The sequence below is a fragment of the Akebia trifoliata genome, chromosome 14, assembly GCF_017979445.1.
Source record: "Akebia trifoliata isolate Shusen 1 chromosome 14, ASM1797944v1, whole genome shotgun sequence".
Lineage (NCBI taxonomy): Eukaryota > Viridiplantae > Streptophyta > Magnoliopsida > Ranunculales > Lardizabalaceae > Akebia > Akebia trifoliata.
Genome location: NC_141388.1, coordinates 21,442,805 through 21,465,684, shown reverse-complemented (window position 1 = coordinate 21,465,684; position 22,880 = coordinate 21,442,805). Strand labels below are relative to the sequence as shown.

Here is a 22,880-nt window from a genome sequence, read left to right as displayed (position 1 = left end):
TGTCTATCTTGGGTCTTATCTTTTATTGGTCCAAAGTTTTTAAGGACCTTAGGGATTTATTTTTTGAAGATTTTGTGTTTAGGTGGGATGGGATTTGTTATTCTGTTCGTGAGTAATTTTGTCTTGTAAGGTTTTCCCAGATTGGTCATCTTGACCGATTTGTTTTTGATTCATGAATACAATGTTGTTTATAAAAAAAAAAAAGTATTTGGACATTGGAGCCAAAACCATTGTTGGTGGACGTTCCATTCCATATTCTCATAAAAAATTAGTTGTCAAAATTCGAAATTGCCCAAACTTAATTAATTTGGATTTTCATTATGTGAGAAGTCAAACATGATTAAATTTTGAGATTTGGCTTTTAAAGCTTCTAGGGTCATCTCTCTCATTGCCTTTCACATTTTACATATCAGCACGCACAATTTAATATTCATTTGACGATTTCTTAAACATTGTCACCAAACAAGGTTTGGAGTATGGACCACACGACGACAGTTTCTTGGTTGTTGCCCAGAATCAGCCTGATATATGATAAGTATAGTAGAGCCAGCTTGCATTACTTGGTAAAGCCAATGCCCATATCTTATTTTCAAACCATTCAATCTGTGGTCCATGTTAGATCCCAGAAATCAGAACAGATGCTTTTGTTTTATAATATAACCATAAGCTTCATGCTTCTGTTCAACATCTTATAGTGGTAAGCAATTGAATCATATGGATGGATTGGCCTAAGTGGTAACACATAGGTACAGTGCCTTTGGCAATGCTGGACAAAAATGACCTGCAAGAAATAAATCGATTGAAAATCTACTCAAGGGATCAAAATGAAAAGATCACGATTGTATTTCATGTTACATAGTTACAACTCAACTCCATTTTAAGGAAAAATTTGAAAAATAGTAGCACAAGAGCCTGATTTGATAATATTGTTGATTTGCTTCTCATGTGAATGCTTTGACCATGTTGATTTTTTGATTCAATGCCAAGTTTGATAATGTGAGCATGTTTATTTTTTATTTAATTGAATGGGAATAACATATAACTATTCGATCTGCCCAATGTATTTGTGACAAGATTGTGTCTATGATACAGTTATGTGGTAAATATAAGCTAATGGTGTTGGAGAATCTTGGGATTCCTGATACAATACTACTACATATGCTTGTCAAGATATTGGATTGCATTTTCAGAGAATTCAAGGATTTTCAGAAGGAGCTATTGGTGTGCTAGTGTTTAAATTTGGATGAATTTTCCCGTGTTCCTAGATTTTAGTTAATTCTCTTTCTTATTTTTTCTTTATGAATTGAATTTGTAATGTGTGCTCTATTTCCTCCAGAAGTGTTCTTTATTTTTCGATCCAATTGATTGCAAATAATTGGATTTATGGGTGTGGGAGAGGTTTGTGGCTGTCCTTTAGCTCCATTAATTGATCTATCTTTTTTGTGGTTTGATGGTGTTGCTAAGGGTACTTGATCGGCTTTGAGGGTTGATTAAATATAATTCAAAGATGTTGTTACATATCTTATATTTCTACTTCAAAGATAATTCCATTTCATGGGATAATTAAAGGAAGTTTAGATAAAATTTATGTATTTAATTGTTTTTCAGATTTAAAAAGAAAAAAAAAAAAAAAACCAGATCGAACATAGAAAAAAATAAATTAAAGAGAAAGAAATTCAATATATGCACCTTACCTTAGATTAAGGAGAGAGAGATAGAGTGATTTGTGTGTTGTTAGTATTATGGAATAGTAGTAGTTAGTAGATAGTTATTTAACCAGTAAAGTGTATTGGAAGGAGTTGTAGATATTGTATTTGTTTTAGGATGTGTTAGGAGTTGTAGAGTCATGTTGTTAGTTATTGAGAACATGGGTCTTTTCCATGATTATAAGCAGTTGTGCTAGTGTCTTGTTTTTATTTCCAATATGAGAATGAAGGAGTAGTCGTCTCTTTCATATTTCTTTAAAGTATTTTGGAGGTTTAGGTTCTCCTTGAATTGAACCTAATGTATTTTATTAGCCACAATAGGTAAACAAAAAAGGGTACTCAACAATTTGGTATCAGAGTCAACTGAAATGTCGTAAGGCAGATCAGCGGATCAATCCAGGGATGCGATTATGTAATAAGCTATTAGTGAGATACTATTGAATATATTAGACTTGCAATGCAAATATGAACAACTGCCTGCAAATTCCGTTGATAAGGGAAAGGACGATGCGATAGGGAGCAAAATGGGTGGACAAAGGGGTAAAGAAGGGGGAGATTCCTCTCATACTTGGGGATTTTGATCCATTCAAGCATGCTCGATAAAGCTTGATTTTCGACATTTGAAGGAGGAAATCCGACAAGATGGATATATCGTGTAGAATAATTTTTTACGTATCACCACATCGAAACAAAAGAAAGGCTCACCATTGCTTATTTTCATCTTCAAGGAGAGGTTTTGCAATGGTTCAAGTGGTATGAAAAATCACAAATCTATAATTTATGGCGAGATTTTCTCACCGCTTTAAAGGATTGTTTTGGACCAACAAAGTACAAAGGTTATGCTGGTGCATTAGCTAAGCTTCGACAAACCTCTTTTTGAGAAAATATCAAGCTGAGTTTGATAAGTTGGCAACCTACCAAAATCCTTCTTAGTTAGTTATTTCTTTTGTGGTTTGTGAGACGACATACGTCTGAATGTGCAGATGTTTTGACCTACTACATTAACAACAACTATTGGCCTTACTGGACTACAGGAAGAAAAAGTAGCAGCTTGTCATCAACTTAGTCGTCCATACATCATTAAGGAACCCACTGCTGTCATGCCAAAGGAGTTGAATATAAAATCTAATTTGCCACATGTAGAATCCACAAAAAGAAGGGATCGCGGGTTATGTTACAATTGTGACAAGAAATTTCTTTGTGGGCACCAGTTTAAGGTTCAAAGGTTGTTCCTCATTGATGGATCTTGGCCTGACGATATTGTAGCTAATGTTGCTAAATTGGAAACGGAAGATGGGGGTGATTCATCGAACTTCTTAGAAATATCATTGCAAGCCATTGCTGGTTCAAGAGCCCCATAGACCATGAGAGTGCGCGAGTATATCAACAACAAGCCCATAACAATATTAATTGACCTAGGAAATACCCATAATTTCATCGACCCAAACACAGTTAAACAAGTTGGAATTACACCCACAACTAGAGATTGATCAGATGTGATAGTGGACAATGGGGATAGGCTAGAGAGTAGGCAGGTGTATGGAAGTACCAATTATGGTGAAAGATCTCTAGATTGTTGCTAATTGCCATATCTTGTTGTTAGGAGGTTGCGACGTAGTCCTTGGGGTTATATGGTTGCAAATACTTGGTCCCATATTATGGGATTTTAATAACTTGATGATGAGCTTCAAATTGGGTGACAACTCTTATGAACTACTAGGGACAAAGAGCACATCTTACAACTCCTTGACAGCGATGAGTTTGGAAAGAAATTACAGAAGAAAGAGAAACTAATGACGTTGCAGATATTGAATTCCGATAGATCTCACTCGATTGTTGATCAACCAACTAATTTGGGCAAGCTCCTAGAAAAATTTAAAGATGTACTCCATGAAGCAAAGGGCCTTTCTCTAACTCCAGGTAGCAAATCGGTCAACGTGCCCCTTTACCGATACCCTTATTTCCAAAAACTGAGATCAAAAGAATTGTCAAGAAAATGTCGGATTCGGGAATCGTATGCCCTAGTGTTATCCCATATTCATCACCCGTGTTGCTAGTTCGAAAGGCTAACGAAAATTAGATAATGTGTGTTGATTATCGAACTCTCGATAAGGAAACAGTGAAAGATAAGTTCCTTATTCCTATGATCGACAAGTTATTAGATGAGTTATACGGAGCTTGTTATTTTTCAAAGTTAAATTTACACTCCGGATATCATCAAATTCAAATGAATGCTGATGATATTTCAAAGACTGCCTTTAGAACTCACGAGGGACTATGAGTTCTTGGTGATGCCTTTTGGACTCACCAACGTACCCTCAACATTCCCAAGCATCATGAGCGATGTATTTTGACCTTACCTTCGGAAATTTGTACTTGTCTTCTTTAACGATATTTTAGTGTATAGCAAATCTTGGAATGATCATGTAGAGCATCGTTAAACTGTCCTTACCATTATAAAGAATCACTAATTCTACGCCAAGCTCTCAAAAATGTAAATTCAGCTAACAAGAAGTGGATTATTTGGGGCATGTGATTACAACTCAAGAAGTAACTATTGATCGTACCGAGGGAGCGGCCATGTTGAAATGGCCAAGACCCAACTCTCCAAAAAACTTATGTGGGTTTCTTGGGTTGACCGGATATTACCGAAAATTTGTTTAACATTATGGGAAGATTGTGGGCCCACTTACAACTCTATTAAAGAAAATTTCATTTACTTGGAATGAACGGGTTGAACTGCATTTAACACCTTAAAGGAAGCAATGACTAGTCCACCAGTGCTACTCAATATGAAAACTCTTAGTTACAAACAATCTCATTTTCATAGCCAGAATGGGTGGAAGAATTTAGAAATCAGTCCAAATCCAACTCTTTTATGCAAGAGATTTGGCATAAGTAGGAAAAGGGAGATCTTGATCCAAGCATCTATTTAGTTAAGGATGGACTCTTGTTTTTGAAAGGGTTGAGTAATGGTAGGAGACGCCTCTTTAAAACAAAATATTTTGAAAGAGTTTCATTCTACCCCAGCTTCTGGACACTTTGGTTATCACAAGACTCTTCAAAGAATAAAAAATCTCTTTAATTGGCCAGGTTTGAGGAGCACAATCAAGGAGTTTATCAAAGGATGTGACATTTGTCAACTCAACAAGTTCGAAAACACCTCTCTTGCCAGTCTTTTACAACTACTTCCAATTCCCGATCTTGCATAAACAAACATAGCTATGGACTTTATAGTAGGGCTGTCAATTGATACATATCCGATCGGATAATGCAATATCCGAATCCGAAACTTTTTAATGATATCCGAATTCGAATCCGAATCCGATCGGATATCACTAATGAATATTCGAATTCGTATCCGAATAAATTATCGGATATCCGATATTATCCGATTCGAATCCGAAATTTAATATTCGAAAATTATCCGAAACTTGTTTAATATCCGAAATTTATCCGAAAATATCCGAAACTTACATCCGAAATTATCCGAAACTTGTTTACTATCCGAAACTTATCCGAAATTATGAATTGGATGTAGAAAGAAAATTTCTACACCCTTCACCATATTTTACTCGAAATTAACAGGATGTCCCGTTTAAAAAGCTCAAAACCATCGCTGTTACACCAATCAGTCACTTGAGAGCTAAAACCTTTATCCATACTACTGTACATATCACAATCTAGAGGACTATCAACAAAATTGACACAACACAACATGATCATAAAATAAAATATTATACCACATCGTGTTCACAAGTGCACACCATTTCCATTGCCATTACCATTAACACACACACCATTTAATAACCCATAGGTGAGCTTATTTGCCATTCCCATTTTGGTACATTTTTACAGTTGCTAGTCCATTACTCATGCTGATCTTTGTCGTAGCCTTGTGCTTGGAGCTTCTTGTTTTCTTGGATTAGGCTTATGGCCTCCTAATCTTGCGACCACTTGTTAGTACCAATAGTAGGCTACCAATAAAATGTGACCAGAGTTAGTGAAAGACACGACAAGTTAGTGACAAAGATTTCCTCTATAGCAGTTAAATAACATTTCTAAAGAAAATAACATCTTCAACACATTACTAAACACAAAATTTAAAATTGTTCAATCCCATAAAAGAAAATTTACAAAATTAAATATCCTACACCAAAATCAAGGATCTTATAAGATCTAGATATAAAAAAAATAAAAATAAAAGCATATAAATAAATAATTAATAAAGTGGTTCAAATAAAGCATAATTCAATTAAACTCTTACCTCTGCATGAAGTTTCTTATTCTGAGCTTGGAGAGAATCATTATCAGCCTTAATTACTTCAAATTGTCTCTTTAGGAGATCATAATCTTTCTCAAGTTGCTTTGTCTTCCATCTTGCCCTCCTATTTTGAAACCATATAGCTATCCATGCTGTTCATTAAGGCAAGTGTCTTCAACTCTGCTCTTATTATATGGCAATTGTCCTCGTCTCTTTATAAATAATAGAACCAAAATAAGACAAACAAGCACTTCAAATGAGGCTTTTACCAACCTGCCTAAAGCAGGAGAGATTCAAGTCAATCATCCCAAACTAATATCATTTTATCAATTATGGTTTTTAGTCATTTGAGAAAAGAAGACTATTAATTCCCAAAGAAGGCAGGTAAGACCGTAAGATTAGTTAATCTCGGTTGTAAGACTGACAATGTTTATGGCAAAACACACTACTATTTAGAAATTATCAAGGTGAAATCACTCGTAGAAGGTGAATCAAATTAATCCAGAATTTAATGCTCAGCAAGAAAAATCACTTAAAAAAAAGAAGATCAAAATACATTTAAACAGATCCAACCAGCACAAACTACATGTCTAGTATGCAAATATAATAAATACACACTAGATTAAATTTGGACACTGAATTCAAATGGAGCATACTGACCTTTTCTCTTGTATCTGAATCCAAGTGGTCAAGGCTAGGTTTCTCCTCAAGATGTGGAGGTTCATTAGGTAGTATCTTGAAAGAATTTGTTGTTCCTCCACAAAGGCCACATCTTATTAGACATGGTTCACAAGTCTGTCCAGTAGAAGTGGTTGTAATTTGTGAAAGCTTGTTATACATCTTTTCTGCATCATTCTGCAAACAAAGAATAGCTAAACATCAGGAGTAAAATATCAAAAAACACCCAAAAGAAGGGTTTCTGTCCATGCCGAAGTTAAAGGGCAGGATTCTGCAAATGAAAATAGTTTTGCCCCAGTAATGTGCCTAAAAGGTAGAAACTAAAAAATATCCCAGACCTACATAAAAGATATAATTATACAGAATCACGTAGCTTCATGATAATTTGAAAAGAAATTCTTTACTGAGATGCTGTAGGATTCTTCTGCTGACCATGGGATGGCACGAACAAGAATTGAAAAATGACTCGGGTTGGGAGGAGATCTAGTAATGTGTGCTAGCCTCATTCTAGCAATGCTCTTGTACTCCTAAATCCATATAAACAGTCTTTCAAGATATTCAATTACAAAAGAAACTAAACAAATATATATATATATATCACAATTGTAAAGTAATCTTACAAAGTATAGCAGAACGCAGGTTGAACAAGATATGACATATAATATAAGGCAACACAGTGTGCCCAAAGCCTGCAACAGTAATATAAAATATTGGAAATTGAATTATGAATACTAACACACCCATAGTTCAATATAAAATGAGTTGGACTCGGAACATATTTAGTAGCAACTATGTGGATACGAGGAAAAAAATCTGTGGCATTTTAACTAAAGCTTTCTAATATGAGAAGAAACATAGAAATGCATAAACGCTAGTGCATACAACTTCAAAAACTAGTCAAAATTAAAAGATATAGGATATGGTTCTTCACTTTGATGATTAGGATCCGTCAAGAGAAGTTCAAGTCATACCATTTCGATCCTTCTTTCACACTAGCAATGGTAAAAACATCTAATGACTCTGAAGGAATTTTCTTGTGAACCATCTCTTGCCCATAATAATTCAGAGGAAGCACTAGAAATATGCAGATGATAGCAGCAATGGAGAAGATCAGAATATTGTACGAAATGAAATTTATACCTATTGTCAGTAAATGTAAACAACCAAAAAGGTTCAAAAGTTATGCTGGCAATGACAGCATGGATAGCTATCTGTCTTGGCTGCAGACCAAGAACTCTTGCTAGCTGCATTTTCCTCTCAGGTTCAAGCTTGTTACCCAACTCAAAGTTCTTCTCAAGTGTCTTCACTTGTTCAATATTAAGTCTCCTCTTCTTTCCAATTTGTGAACCATCATCAGATAAGTCAACACCTGAAAATGACATGGATCTCTTCCCTTGAAATGATGCAACACCTACACAACAAAAAACAATTCAAACCCATTAAGAGATAATAGAGAGAGAGAGAGAGAGAGAGAGAGAGAGATGACCATGGAAGTTTTGACTTTTGAGGAGTGTAGTTGGGGAGAATTGGATTGAGAGAGCTGGGAGGGTGGTGATGATCCTCTTCATCATTAGAAGTTTGTAACATGAAATTGGAAGGGAAGAAGGCCATTTCATTGCAAGTCATGGCTTAGGTACTGTGGTGTCATAAATCTAAACAGATTGGATGATGATCTGATCATCTATTTAAATAACATTTCTAAAGATTTCCTCAATAGCAGTTAAATAACATTTCTAAAGAAAATAGAGAAGATAGTACACAGGTTTCCTTACTGATTTTCATAGAAGTCAAGGTGGGAATGCTCATAGAAGTCAGGTTTCTAACACAATTGAATCATCCTAGTCCTCCAAAATGATTTCCTTAGATTCCTTCAGCACTCCTAACACAATTGAAAATTACATAAGCTAGAGAGATTGAGCATAACATATAATAATTTTTATGTAGAAAAATCAGAAGTACAACACTCATTACCCATTTAGGATTGACTCTTGCATCCTTACCATCCATATCATAAAGACAAATATGCTTCACATCAATTAATGGAACACAATGAAGGCCTAAGATCCCTATATATCCATACAAGTGATTCTTCATATTTTCACCTCAAAAACCACAGAGATCTGTACATCAAGTTTTCACCTCAAAAACCAACTACAGAACTCAACTTTCAACAATTTTCAACTAGAAGCATACATATGAAACTCATATAGAAAAGTAAACAACAATTAGTCAACTACCATCAAAAGTATGTTGTTTAAATGTTACAACCATATTGAAACATCTTTAAATTAAAAAACATATAATGTTCAAACTTAAAAAATACTAAAACCAAAAGTTCATATGGATCCATATTGATGCGAACTCAATCAACCAAATTGATAACATCTGCACACAAAAAAAAAAAAAAATTAGTAGCAAGGATATGCACATTAAAATATAAATTTAATAAAATATAACAATTGTATTATTTACCCTTAAGGGATGGCAACCAATCTTTTACACAAACCAAGGCATCCACAACTTCAGGACTCAACGAAGAACGGGATTCAGTGATTATTCTACCACCACTACTGAATGCTGATTCCGATGCTACAGTAGATACTGGAACCGCCAAGATATCACGAGCCATCCTTGTAAGTGTAGGAAACTTCGGACCATTACTTTTCCACCACAGTAATATATCAAAGCTCTTTTCATCTTCACCCAGTGGAAATAAACCTTCATCTAAGTATTTATCCAACTCTGTCTTCTGAACTTGGTGCAAATTTTGAGAACGTTTTTCAATAAATTTCTTGAATTCTTCTTGCATCCTTGAGTTCCCAGTACTAGAACTTCCATCACCAACTGTACCCAAACCATCTCCAATCGAACCACTGGCTAAATCAGTACAAGAATCATCTGCAATGACATACTTGGAGTATAATTCATTCATAGATTTCTTAACTTTATTGATGTGCATGTCTGCATCTTCCCCGTAAATTCTAGAAAACACAAATTCAATGAACTCCATTTTACAACATGGATCAAGAACGACACCAATGCTCATCAACAAGTTACTAGTACTCCAATATTTGTCAAATTTTTCAATCATTTTGAAGGCCATTTGACGCACATAATCATGCTCTGAGACAAGCCACTGAATTATGTTATCATAAATATCACACACCTTTAAAATATAAGTTAGCCGTTGGATATTTGACTCCTGAGAAGTGAAGAGTAGTATCATAAAATACTCTCAAACAGTCACAAATAACTCTCCCTACTTCCCATTCTTCTGAAGATGGTAAACATTTGTAATCAGGAGCCAACTCTGCTAATTGTTCATATGCTGAACGTACGGCCAAAGCACTATCAAGCATCAAATAGGTAGAATTCCATCTGTTTGGCACATCCCTGGACACCCCTTTTCCAGTCAGCCTAGTATGGGCCAATGCACTTGCAAATTTTTGACCTCTAGATGCAGAAGATTTTACAAACTTTACACTTTCTCGAATCTTATTCAAAATTCCATCGATCTCTTTTAACCCATCTTGAACAATTAAATTTAGAATATGAGCACTACATCTTATATGAAACAAGTCACCATCAAGTGCTAACATCCCTTTAGAGCATAACCAATGTTTGAAATCTCTTGCCATTACATCATTATTAGATGCATTATCGACTGTGATTGAAAATATCTTTTTATCAAGATTCCAATCTAATACTTTTGATTTGATAAATCCACTCAAAGCTTCCCCAGAATGTGAACCTTGAATTAATTCAAAAGATATAATTTTCTTATTCAATTTCCAATCATTGTCTATATAATGGCAAGTCAAGCAAGAATAATTGAGTTCTTGATGATCAGATGTCCATAAATCTGTAGTAAGACTACATCGAGAAGGTAGTTGATCAAGCAAGTCTTGTAATCCAATTTTCATCTCGTTATAAACTTTCATTAAATCGGCCTGTCTTGTATTTCTGGAATAGAATTTAATAATGGGATTAACGCCATTGACGAATAACTGAAAATACTCGTGCTCACCCATACTGAAGGGGTAATCATGCTTCGCAATCATCTTCGCAAAATCCATTCTACTTTTTTCATGATCATACTTCCAATTTGTCAATTTTGAGGGTTCTTTACTAGATTTTGTCACAGACAACAATTGTTGTTTGACATCTTTATTTGATTTTCTCATACATGTCTTTATATGATTCATCAAATGTGAAGTTCCTTTTGAATTAGAACCGTCAAATCCCCTCTTACAATGTATACAAATTGCTTGAATGCTCCTATCCCACAATTTCTTTTCATCAAATTCTAACCATACTTTTGACCTCCTTTTCCGACTTTTAGTTTCTAAAGATGTTTCATCTATACTATCGGTTAATGGAACCATATTATTTGTCTGCTCATCATCATTACAATCATCACCAATTACAGGAGAAGGGGCAGATGCAACACTAGGAGTTGTATTACCTAATGGATCAGACATTTTCTTTATAACCTACAAAATACCAACAACATGTATATCCTACTTAGCTATTTGGATTACTAATTGAATCATCAAACAAAAGATAATAATATTCAACAAAAACATAATAAAAAAGTTATAAACATGAAGAATTGAAACTTCGATCCCCTCTTAACTCGGAGATCTAACAAAACACAAAAGATCTAAAACTACTAATTAATAAAATGGTAGTGAACCTATTTCTATAGAGTTGGCATCAAGGCTCATGAAAAAAATAGAAAAAATGAAATTCAACTATCAATTAGAGCATGTTTTTATGGATCATCAATTAGACGAAAAACATATATTTCATAAAGTATGAAACCTGCTCTAATTGATAGTTGGATTTCATATATTTTATGGATCATGTAATAAATTCCAAAGGTAAGATATATATGGATCATATATATTAGGCAATCCATAAAATATATGGATCATCATTATATGACATGCTTAATGAAATATATGGATCAGACATTTTGTAGGTCATATATTCTATGGATCATCAATTAGACGAAAAACAAAATCAGAAAGTATGAAATTTGAAGAAATTAAGCTTCTTGGAATTTATTGAAGAAATACATTTTTCTTACCTTTGGAAGTCAAACGGAACTTCAATTGGATCTTGATTGAATATTTATTAATTTAAGTCGAGCCTTAAATGGCTAAATCCCTTTTGGTTTCCCCTCTCTATGGTTCAGTCAAATACGAGAACAGTAGAGCTGAAATTCTACCAAAAAACAAAAAACAAAAAAACAAACAAACATAAGCACATAAATCAGAGACAAATAAATCAATTTGGTGAGGAAACAGCTATTGATTTCAATAACCATTGGAAAATTTCTCATCAATCTTTTTTTTTTCTCTCATCAAGCTATTGATTTCAATAACCATTGATTTCAGTGATTTCTTAAGAATGAGTACAAAAGCTGCCATGGAAAGCAACTTTCCAAGATCTGCAAGAGGGAGAGGGAGAATGAGTACTAGCAAAGAGTTCTAACCGGCGATGTCGTTAAGAGCTTTCAGAGAGGGAGAGAAAGATTCCGATGCCGATGCCAGTGAGGCCGTGACAGTGAGGAGCTGAGATCGTGAGGAGGAGCCGAAGAGGTGAGATCGTAAGGAGATGAGGGGTTGACTGCTGAGATAGATTCTAATGGTGAGGTCGTGACCGCGAGGGGTTGTTGACTTGTCGCCTGTCGGGCTGAGCCACTGAGAGAGATTCCAATGGTGAGGTGAGTGGCAGACTGCGAGGGATTGAGTTGAGATCGTTGAATGGTTGAAGTCTTGAAGACGATGAAGCTTGAATGGCGATGGCTGATGGCAATGGCGATGGGCGATGGGCGATGGCAATGGCGATGGCCGATGGCTGAGCCGTTGAATGGGTTCGAGAGTTCGAGAGTTACTGTGTTAGGCTTCGACTGTTCGACAGAAGTTCTAAAGTCTAAACCCTAAACGAAAAAAAAATCATTATTTAAAAAATAAAATAACATTTATTCATTTCGGATCGGATATTATCGAATTCGAATTCATCGTATCCGAAACCGTATCCGAAACTCTATCGGATATTTAAAACTATCCGAATCCGAATTCGAAATCCGAAATTTTCGGATAATATCCGATTTTTCGGATACGGATTCGGATTCGGATTCGGATTTCGGCTATCCATTGACACCCCTACTTTATAGTAGGGCTGCCACCATCTCGAGGTAAATCAATTATTATAGTGGTTGTAGATTGGCTCATCAAATATGCCCATTTCATTCCCATTTCACATCCATATATAGCTAAATCAGTGGCACAAGTGTACAATGAGCATGTTTTCAAGTTACATGGGCTTCCACGATCTATCGTTTGTGATAAGGATGCCATTTTTACAAGTTTGTTTTGGCAGGAGTTGTTTACATTACAGGGAACCAAATTAAAAATGAGCTCTTCCTATCATCCACATTGATGGACAAAGCGAAGTTCTTAACCAGTGTCTCGAAACATATCTGAGGTGTTTCATTGTTGGCAAACCAAAGGATTGGATTAGTTGGCTTCCATGGGCTGAGTGGTGGTATAACACCACATACCATTCTACTACCAAGATCACTCCATTAGAAGTTGTGTATGGCATTCCTTCACCCACTCTCATGGATTATGTTCCTGGTACTACCAAGGTACAAGAAGTAGAGCGAGCCTTGCGAGATCGTAATAGAATTATGAAGGAGCTTAAGAAAAACCTGAATAAATCTCAAGAAAGAATGAAGCGGATGGCAAATTTATGCCGTACTAATTGGGAGTATGAAGTAGGGGATTGGATTTACTTGAAGCTACAAACATATCAATAGTCCTCCATTGCTCAACGTTCATCACACAAGCTATCTCCACAGTATTTTAAACCTTTCCAAATTCGTTATGCTAGGATTCTAACTTATTGTTACCCTCCAAACACTATGTGAAAAAGGCTCATATTTGACGGTTTTAGCCTGTCAAATTTCTCAAAATTTGACGGACCCTCCCGTCAAATATGCCCATCAAATATTCTCTTGTAGAATTTTTTTTTGACGGCCCTGGCCTATCAAATTATTGGAGAATGAGTTTTAAAAAAAAACAAAAAAAAATCCATAGAATATGATCGTCGAATTTGGAGGTTTAACAAACAATAGCAGGCCCTCTAATTCACCACTCACAATGAACGAAATAAAAAAAAATCAGAAAAAAAAAAAATAAAAGAAAAATCATAAAAAAAGAATATGACGGGCATCCATATTTGATTGAAGAACATAGAAGAGAAAACTGAATCAATATTCATCAATTAATATTTTGAAATTGAAATAGACCCAACTTCACATTAAATCGAAGAAAAAAGAAAAGAAAACTGAAGAACAAAATCTAGAAAATATGAGTAAAAGGAGAAAATAGATTCGGTGGCCCAATTGATTTCCTTCACTGACATGCACTTGTTGATTGCTTCTTTGCAGCTGTGACCTTCTTCGCAGTCTCTTTTAGAGCATCTATTGCCACATTGTAAACATATATAGATTTTACCCCTTCATCCATTGCTTAACCAACACCTGTATGATGGTAGATGCATTCACATACCCATCAAAAAACGAGTTTACGCTATCATTTCTTGCTTCCAAATCAAGGTCTAGCCGCTCAAGAACTATTCTTTTGGCGCCCTATGAACACGTAAAGATTGATGATGATACAGTTAACCATAGACTGAATAGTGCTATGGATTTTCTAAGTTAAAAAAATAAAAAAAACAATTACCTGAAGTTTGGGCTCCTTAGTCATGGGGTTGTTACAGAGATCAATGGTCTTCGCCTTGGATTTGTGGCGTTTCCACACCATGACTCACACCAGAGCCATTCTTGAGGGAGGGAAAATATTGGTACTGTGTGCTGAGCATAGTCGGGAAGATCCTGAAAATATGAAAAGCAACTTTCAACAATTTGAATGTCTCTATAAAGAACATAAACGGAATTTGAGAAAGAAATAAAGCATGAAAGAGGGGATGACTAAGGAGATACATGATGTCATCTCACATCAAAAGCCACCCATTATATTTATGCTTAGATTCCATCTAAAATTATGCCCTCAAAAACAAATCCCTAAAACAACACTTTGTTTTGGTTGAGAGAAGTGGGGAGAAGAGAAGAGAAACTCAGTTTCTCTTAGCAGTCCGCCAAAAAAGGCTACCTTAGAGGGAATCTTGATTCCCAAACACAAGGATTGGGGTAGTAATGGCTGGATCTTATAGTGAAAATACCAACTAATTCCAAACACAAGCCTCGATCCGTGGAAGAGGGAGTGTTAAGGGATCCAGAAAAACTAATGATGAGCAAAGAAACTGAGTCAATCTCCTGGTCATTCAATTCCTTTTAAATTTGGGATTCCACAAACAGTTTGAGCTGTTCCAGATATTCTGTTCATTTAACGTGTACGTATATAAGCTCATCAAGAGAGTGAATTTCACCAACCTTATTTCAGCAGGATAATAGAATTAAGTTGAGAATTTGTCGGAATCAAAATAAATCTTTTATATGCTCCAAATAAACCAAAGAAAAATAAGGTTGGTTCACTTGAAAGTCATTCCCTAGTTTAGCCTCCCTCCCTCTCCCTCTCCCTCTCTACAGAACTTACAAGGTAGCTCAAAACTAACTAGAAAACACTGCACTCCTTCACTGAGAATTGAATGATTTAACAATTCTTATCTACATTAATTCACCAGAAACTCAAAGAAAAATTAGAGTTCCTGTAAATTGTAACCACTGTAAATCGGGAGATTGAAGACAATGAGGTAATAATTCACTAAAGTCAATTATGATTTATGAGAACAGCTACTTGCCTGATCAAGATTAGATAAACTGTTTGGGTCCTTGCTGAGAGTCTCATAGAAAACTCTTAGATTGTCCTCCGCCGCAGTTTGTTGGAATTTCACCAAATCGACCACATACAAAGCACTGCAAGAAGCATACCACCTATATAAGATTTGAAATTCTTCTTACGAAGAAGCCCAACCCAAAAATACAATGGTACATGCTATACCCTACCTTATATGATATGGTTTTCCTCGCAAATGACTTTCCAAAAACCCTGTTTTAAAGAAACAACGAAAACACGGAAATTCGGTAAAGAGAACATTCTTTTCTTTGATATTTAAAAAATATATATCAAAATAAAACACTATTTACTTGGCTCCAAAATCGATAGCCATCCATATCTTTATTGTTGTTGCAAAACGGTGTATATGCAAGAGGTCTTCCTTTAATATCCATGTCATAGAGTTCTCCCATGTCTGACTTAACAATCTGACCAGCATGAACAAATATAACCTGCAACGAGACAAAAAGTATAAGAAAATCGCATCTTAGATAATGCAAACTGATAAGAGGAAAAGAGCAAATATCACATAATCAGTTTATGCAGAACTAAGTCACCTTTTCTAAGGAAAGCAGGAAAATAACATCAAGAAACAGGACTTTATATGCCCAGATAACCTGTTGCTTTTCTTTCTGCTTATGCAGCCATGTAGGCGACTTGTAGGTGATGAGCTCATATTCAAATCCATATTCTCGTGCCATATACGGTATGACATTCTGAATGAAACCAGAGAATGACTACTCATTAGACAACTTAGGCATTTTTTTAGTATTAATATCATAAATAAGACAATACTCTGATTGCATGCCTTAATGAAAATTTTAACAAAACCAAAGATCGACTAAAGAAGAACAAAACCTTAAACTGATGGTGAGATTCATGGCGGATGTGTATCTCTAAGGGTCGAATTCTGATTGAAGAAGAATAGGGGAGTTGAGATTTGATGGTGGGCATAAAATGCAGTATGAGATAAGGCTTATTTGGATTGTGTAGATTTAGCAAAATAGAGAATTGGGTCTGATTTCAAGGTGTAATTTGGTGTCTGTGCTGGTAAATTGGATTTATTAGTTGTGTAAAAATCCGGGCTTTTGAATGAGAGTTTATTCAGAGGGAAAAGGGTGATGAAAGGGAAATCGGGTTTGGAGGGAAAATGATTGGAGGGTGGTCAACATACATCGAGTTATGGATCATTACAACAACATCAGCAGAACAGTGTTGTGTTGTTGCCAATTCAGACAAGTCCTGTTATTGTGCGAAAGCCTTCGAAGATGCTCCTGTCTGGTTCAAGAGAGAAGGAAAAAATTCTTCATCGGATCTGTAAATTTGCTGGCCGAAGGAGGGTCGGAATGCTTATCGTGGTGGTCATTTCTGTTGTGGTTTTCATGTCAATCTTGTATGCCATTACTAAAGGTTTGTCTTTTTTTCTTTCATATCTTTTATTTGTTTCTTTATCATCAATATTAAAGTGGGGAAAAGATTAATTTTTTGTATGTTTAGTGGTATACCATGGATCATTACTAATCCGATGATCGGAATAAACTGTCAAAAGAATGTGATTGATCGGATGGTTAGCATCATCAATTGGGTCCATATTATGGTTCAGGAGATGTTCTCCTATAACCCAAGAATGGTGGGTCCTAAAATATCTAACCATCTATATCTGCTCTTCGTATTCATTACTGCTAGGTTCGAGTTAGTTTAATGTGCAATATTTCCGTTTTTGTTATCTGTGAGTATTATACTACTTTGATGTGTTTAATGAAATAATTCTGTCCACTATGGCATGTTTTCAGATGAAGATGCTTCGGGAGACACTGATTCAGACAATAAGTCTATTCTACATGTCCAAAACAGTATAAACAATGGGAGCATATCATTATATAAATCTGAACCTACTCTGATTAGTGGAGAAAAAGATAACAAGGATGACAACTTCTCTTTACCAAATACTGTGCCAATAAGTGATGCAAATAACAGTCAGCCTCCTCCACTTCCGGCTAAAAGAAGGAATAACACACCACTCTCACTACAATGAAATGGAGTAATTGATCTACAAGTTCCCCACTCCTTTTGCACATGATAGTCTACAATTTTCTTCCTTGAGATGAGATTGTCAGTGATCAATACTTAAATGGACAATGCACTTCTTGGCACCATCCATGTTTTAGCCCAAGCTGAGAAAATGGTTATTAAACAAAGCAATTAATTGTTAAATCAGGTCCAAATCAGAAATCATTAATGCAACATATAAATGTTAGCATGGTTTCATGGTGTTAAGCAACTTGTACCTGTCTGATATCATGGACAACCCTTTATTTAAGTGTAAATTTGTTTGACCCATCAAACTATGCTTACCACCCTTTCTTGAGCTAATTTCAGCCTCCCTCACTAAACATACAAGGACGTTGAAGACCTCTGTATCTAGAAGTGGAATAGTTTTACTGCTATGACAGAAAGTTGGTATCTTTGATAATTCTAACTTCTCCTCTGCCATATCCATGTCTTGAAATACAAGAAATTCGAATAATGGATGAATGTTGATCTGATATGGAAAAAGTGGCATACAAAATAAAAAATATAAAAAATTTACAAGAAGAAAGTAAAAAAAAGTAGATCTTAGCTAATCTAAGGTGCCTCTCAAGGCAAATTTTGAGCTTAAAAGATTTTCAGAATCATGATTCAAAACTAGTCTTGATCAAGATGTCTCGGTCTAAAAGGTGACCAGAGAAGCCATTGGAGATTTGGTACAAGGTTTATCTTGGTTTTGTCTATTGTCTGGTACTCTGTAATGAAGGTCTCAGCTGAACTTCCACTGGCAAGTAATGGCTAACCCTGCTACATCTAAGTAAGATATTTGGAAGGAGAATTCGAAACAGAAAATCATATTCAAACATTATAAAGGTATATATAAACATTTTTCTTTCGATAAATATGGATTTTAATGGCATAGTTCCACATATGATAGTTCAATAGAAACCCACAACTGTTTATACAAAATTAAACTACCAAATCAACAAAAATCAGACTTCATAGCATCCACCAAATTAATCATCATAGTCAATAAATCGACCGACTTCCTCCTATGCATTGCCAACCTTAGGCCCATGTGTCTACCAGTAGTTAAATCAAACAATGATTCAAATTGGTTTATCTTCAACTATGGTGTTGTAGAGCATAAAGAAGCAGTACCTCCACAATTGAATTGATTCCCACTCTGGTATTTAAATTTCGCGGCTTCATTGACAATCTACAAAGTAGAAATTATATCAACAAGATGCAAAAATGTGTGGGTATGAGAGAATTCAATTTTAGAGAGCATGCTTGATCAAAAGCCAGAAAAATATAATCTGCAAACTGAATTTCAGCAGTAGCTCAATTCCCCTATCATGTTAAATATAACTCAAAACTTAAAACCAATACAAGAAAGAAATAAAAATGTAGTATGGAAGTTTTATAGAAAAATCTAATATAACATATAAGCAACATGCGAAAACACACCATTGCCGCAAGACCGATACCAAATCCAACAATACCCCGCACACAGAGAGAAGTCAATTTGAAGTTTATCAAATGCATCAACCTAAAGAGAACACACATTACCACAAAATTATAAAAATAAAAAGAAAGATAGAAAAGTTAATATAGCATGAGCAATAGCCAAGTTCATATTCCCACATAAATATTGAATTTATCCAAATAAATGGATACGTCCCAGGTTTTTGGTAACGCTTAGGGTGCCTTTGGGTTATTGCTAATGATACCATTAAAAGTCACCTTTCAAGCTATATATTTTATCTAATCCTCTTCTCATAGCCAAGGTTCAAAGTGTTGTATTGAGGCAATGTCTCCGTTAGGAGAAAAACCAAGACCGTCTCGAACAAGACACTTTGAGACAATACAAAACTTCAAAGCATGACTAGAATTACTGCAAAAGAGCACTTCTTTCGACGACTAAAGCTAATAAGGTCATACAATACCTGTTCGCAAAGAGGTGTATTAACAACCCTGTTTTTACCAAATAGATCAGTCAATCCTGTTGTGCACCGGAAAACCTCACCAAAGCTTACATCTTCTCCAAATACGTAAGCACTGAAAAAAGAAAAATTATTTAATTTTAATTTACATGAAGATGTCAACATTGAATATCCATGTGAATTATATTATCTAATCATTTCCAAGAACAAACTGTATCCCATCTCAACTGGCTATGAATGATGTGCTGAAAAAGACCAAGTTCACTTTATTCTGAAGGTATTACTACAAGAGAGAATCTGAAAGATGGTCATAACCAGTCGGTTGATCACTTTATATCATCAAACAATCTCACATTTATCAAACCAAAAGAATGCATTTAATAAAAAAATGAAGAAATATTGAATGAGGCTATTTAACAAGAGAGACTGGTTGTGTGGGAAAAAAAATTACATAGATTACAAATTTTGCCTAATTAAGTGATGCAAGTTAAGTCATTTAATAGAGAAAATTTGCTCTTACTTATTCAAATCAAATTACATGCTTCAACTATATAGGAATCTATCATTATCGAGATTGATATGAAATATATCAGATAAAAACCTAAATTTTCAATCCAAATCTAAATATATCAGATAAAATACCTAAATCTTCAATCCAAATCTAAATATATCAGATAAAAACCCTAATACAAACTATATAGAGAAAAAAGGGATCAGAGAGAGTACCTAACCCAAAGTCGTTCCTCGCTTGACGCGTGAGGTGATACAACAAGTGACCGTGCCTTTGTGATCACTTCGAACTATCAGAACTTCGAACTATCAAAGACAGGTAGCGAGATCGATAGATCACTTCGAGTTATCAGAGACAGGTAGCGAGATCGATAGATTACTTCGAGAAATGAGAGATTAGATACAGAGAAAACGAGGATTAGATCTAGATCGAGATCGATCGATCAAATAGAGTGGAAGATGAGATCTATCAAGGGAGACAGATTGAGAGAGAGATCGATCGATCGATCAGATAGAGGGGAATTTAAGATAGATCGAGAGAGAGATGGAGAAGTCGATCGAGAGAGAGAGAGAGAGAGAACAAGGTTGATCGAAAGAGAGATTGAGAGGCCGATCGAGAGAGAGATGGAGCATGAGGTCGATCGAGAGTGAGACAGTGAGAGAGAGAAAGTGAGAAATGAGATTGAGACAAAGAATGAGATCGAACATAGACAGGAAACGTGGTCCATAGGCCGTGGAATTATGACTTTTAAAACTCGTCGGGCCAGGCCCAACAAATTTTTTCATCAAAATGCGAGATTTTCACGTAGTGAAATCCATATATGACAAAACATGTTGGCTACATTATTGACTCTTGAACTTAGCCCTATATATATATATATCGAGAGAGAGAGAGAGAGAGAGAGAGAGAGAGAGAGATGACCACTTATTTATATGGTCCGCATGTTGATGTTCTACTGAAAAATACGGTCAAATGGCACATGGATGCAAAAAATAAAATTTTAGGAACTCTCCCTAGAAAAGTTGATTAAAGACTTTTTTTCATTGTTGAATTTAATTTTTTTAATTTAGGAAATTAACGACTATCGATTGAAAAGTCAAGATCTTGACCCAAAAAGGATTGAGAAATTTCCCAAACATGATCAACTTCTGATGAAATTCCCATTCTGGCTCACTATTCCATTTTAATTCCCAAAATGTGAATAACAATATCGCAGCTTCTTCAAGTAGCTAGATCATTGATATTTTTTTCAAGTGACAATCTCGATGGTTAGAAAAGTGATGGTCTCGCAGGTTCACTACTTTTTAGTGAGATCTTCACTTTTATAACAAGTGACATGGTCACTTTGAAAAAAAAATTAGCAGCGATCTAGCTACTTTATAACATTGAGATAGTCACTTGATAAACCTGCAATATCATTGTTCACATTTTGAAAATTAAAATGAGCAGTTAGCTGGAATTGGAATTATAGTAATTACTCTTAGGGCCACCAAATATTTTGGTTCAGTATGCCGCATGCGTTGACTATAACAATTAACAAGATATTGACCAACTCCTCGGGCATCATTGAAAATTTGATAAGTAAATAAACTATTCATCAATAAGCATGTTTTTTAAGCAAAGTAACCAAATAGTGACCAACTCCTTGGCCATCATTGAAAATTTGATAAATAAATAATTTATGAAAAAGAATGCTTTTTTAACTCAAGTAAATTGAAAGAGTTTTATGTGTGGGAATACAAGTTGGAGCAAGGCAAAGTTGGATGTGGTTGTTTTAGTTACCTTGACTCAAATCAGAAGACCATTTCCCTAATGTGGTAAAAGACTTTTCCTTCTCTTTACATGTTCAAAATCAAATATATAAAAATTCGTTTTTAATAGAGTTGGCTTTCCAACCACTTTTCAACTTCACGGAAAACCTACCTTTCCCTCCTTGTCAAAGATGGCTTTCAAAGTTATCATTACATCTGTAAAGTTTTTTTTCTTATTATTTTTTTTTTTATAAAAATTGAACTAAACAGGCATGCCCGTAGATAATAGAAATTATTGACATTGAATTACAACATCCATCACGAACAATTATCATGTTTGTCAGTGATATTTAATAAAACATTTGTTTTATGATTAACATCATTAAATAGGGAGAAGAGTTTGTATGAAAATGCGAATGTGAAGGACGCGTGGACCACACCAAATTCAATGTGAATCTGACTTTCCTATCAAATTCAATGGGTAGACATTACATAAATGAGACGGAAAGGAAGTGCTTGGTAGATTTGGGTCTACTGGATATTTCAGTCAGTTGGATAAGCCTCCTGTTGGTTGGTTGGTTGATTGATGGGAGCATCCAAATGCAATCCGGTTACCTCTCAGCATTGATGGATCTCATATAAAATTGTTGATGATGATGATGGTATTGCCAACTTATTATCTAGTTAACTCGTTATGCTAGGCTTAGAAAACAAGAAGAAAATGGATTTATTGTTACAAGGAATTTTCTAGCAACAAACGTAGGATTGAGAAGGGAGGAAAAACACATGGTTCTAGGGAGATCAATTGGATCTCCTAGCGATTCATTTTTTGCAACCTATTTTGGTTTCATATAAAAAATTAATCATATTAGTTAAATCAGAATAAATTTATAAATAAGTAAAAAAGTTAAAGACCCTCAGGTATCACTACGTGAAAACTGGAAAATTCGACAGAAAATTTTGACGGGCCTAGGCCCACGAAATTTGGAAAATGAATTTTGACGGTCTAGAACAATCAAAATTCTTGATGTTCCCAGATTTGGCAGCTTATAGCTGTCGAATTTCTTCATTAATTTGACAGTTTCGACCTGTTGAAAAAAAAATTTGACAATGAAAACTTCGATGC

At 35.1% G+C, this 22,880-nt stretch overlaps 1 protein-coding gene and 1 pseudogene across 18 annotated transcripts; both read right to left on the bottom strand.

The window, feature by feature from the left end:
• Positions 1–5,267: 5,267 nt before the first annotated feature.
• LOC147386537 (homeobox-leucine zipper protein ATHB-13-like) lies at positions 5,268–8,331 on the bottom strand (annotated as a pseudogene). Its single transcript, XR_015171970.1, has 4 exons — positions 8,135–8,331; positions 7,861–8,059; positions 5,974–6,118; positions 5,268–5,683 (listed from the first exon to the last, which is right to left on the bottom strand). The product of XR_015171970.1 is annotated as a homeobox-leucine zipper protein ATHB-13-like (transcript).
• Positions 8,332–13,915: 5,584 nt separating this feature from the next.
• On the bottom strand, positions 13,916–20,808 carry LOC147386536 (UDP-glucose:glycoprotein glucosyltransferase-like). Of its 17 annotated transcripts, XR_015171934.1 has the most exons (10): positions 20,219–20,808; positions 19,496–19,607; positions 19,017–19,098; positions 18,708–18,765; positions 16,076–16,234; positions 15,830–15,970; positions 15,689–15,730; positions 15,484–15,598; positions 14,406–14,557; positions 13,916–14,311 (listed from the first exon to the last, which is right to left on the bottom strand). XR_015171934.1 is itself a non-coding variant. In XM_086423341.1 (9 exons), exons 4-8 carry the CDS (start codon positions 16,231–16,233, stop codon positions 14,426–14,428), a joined length of 528 nt encoding a protein of 175 aa, XP_086279467.1. In that variant the 5' UTR covers position 16,234; positions 17,415–18,060; positions 18,708–19,607; positions 20,219–20,808; the 3' UTR covers positions 13,916–14,311; positions 14,406–14,425. The 17 variants fall into 17 exon arrangements, 10 of the variants coding, with proteins under 10 accessions (XP_086279467.1, XP_086279466.1, XP_086279470.1 ...); XR_015171933.1 differs by having other exon boundaries at positions 19,017–19,607; XR_015171935.1 differs by lacking the exon at positions 19,017–19,098.
• Positions 20,809–22,880: the final 2,072 nt, after the last annotated feature.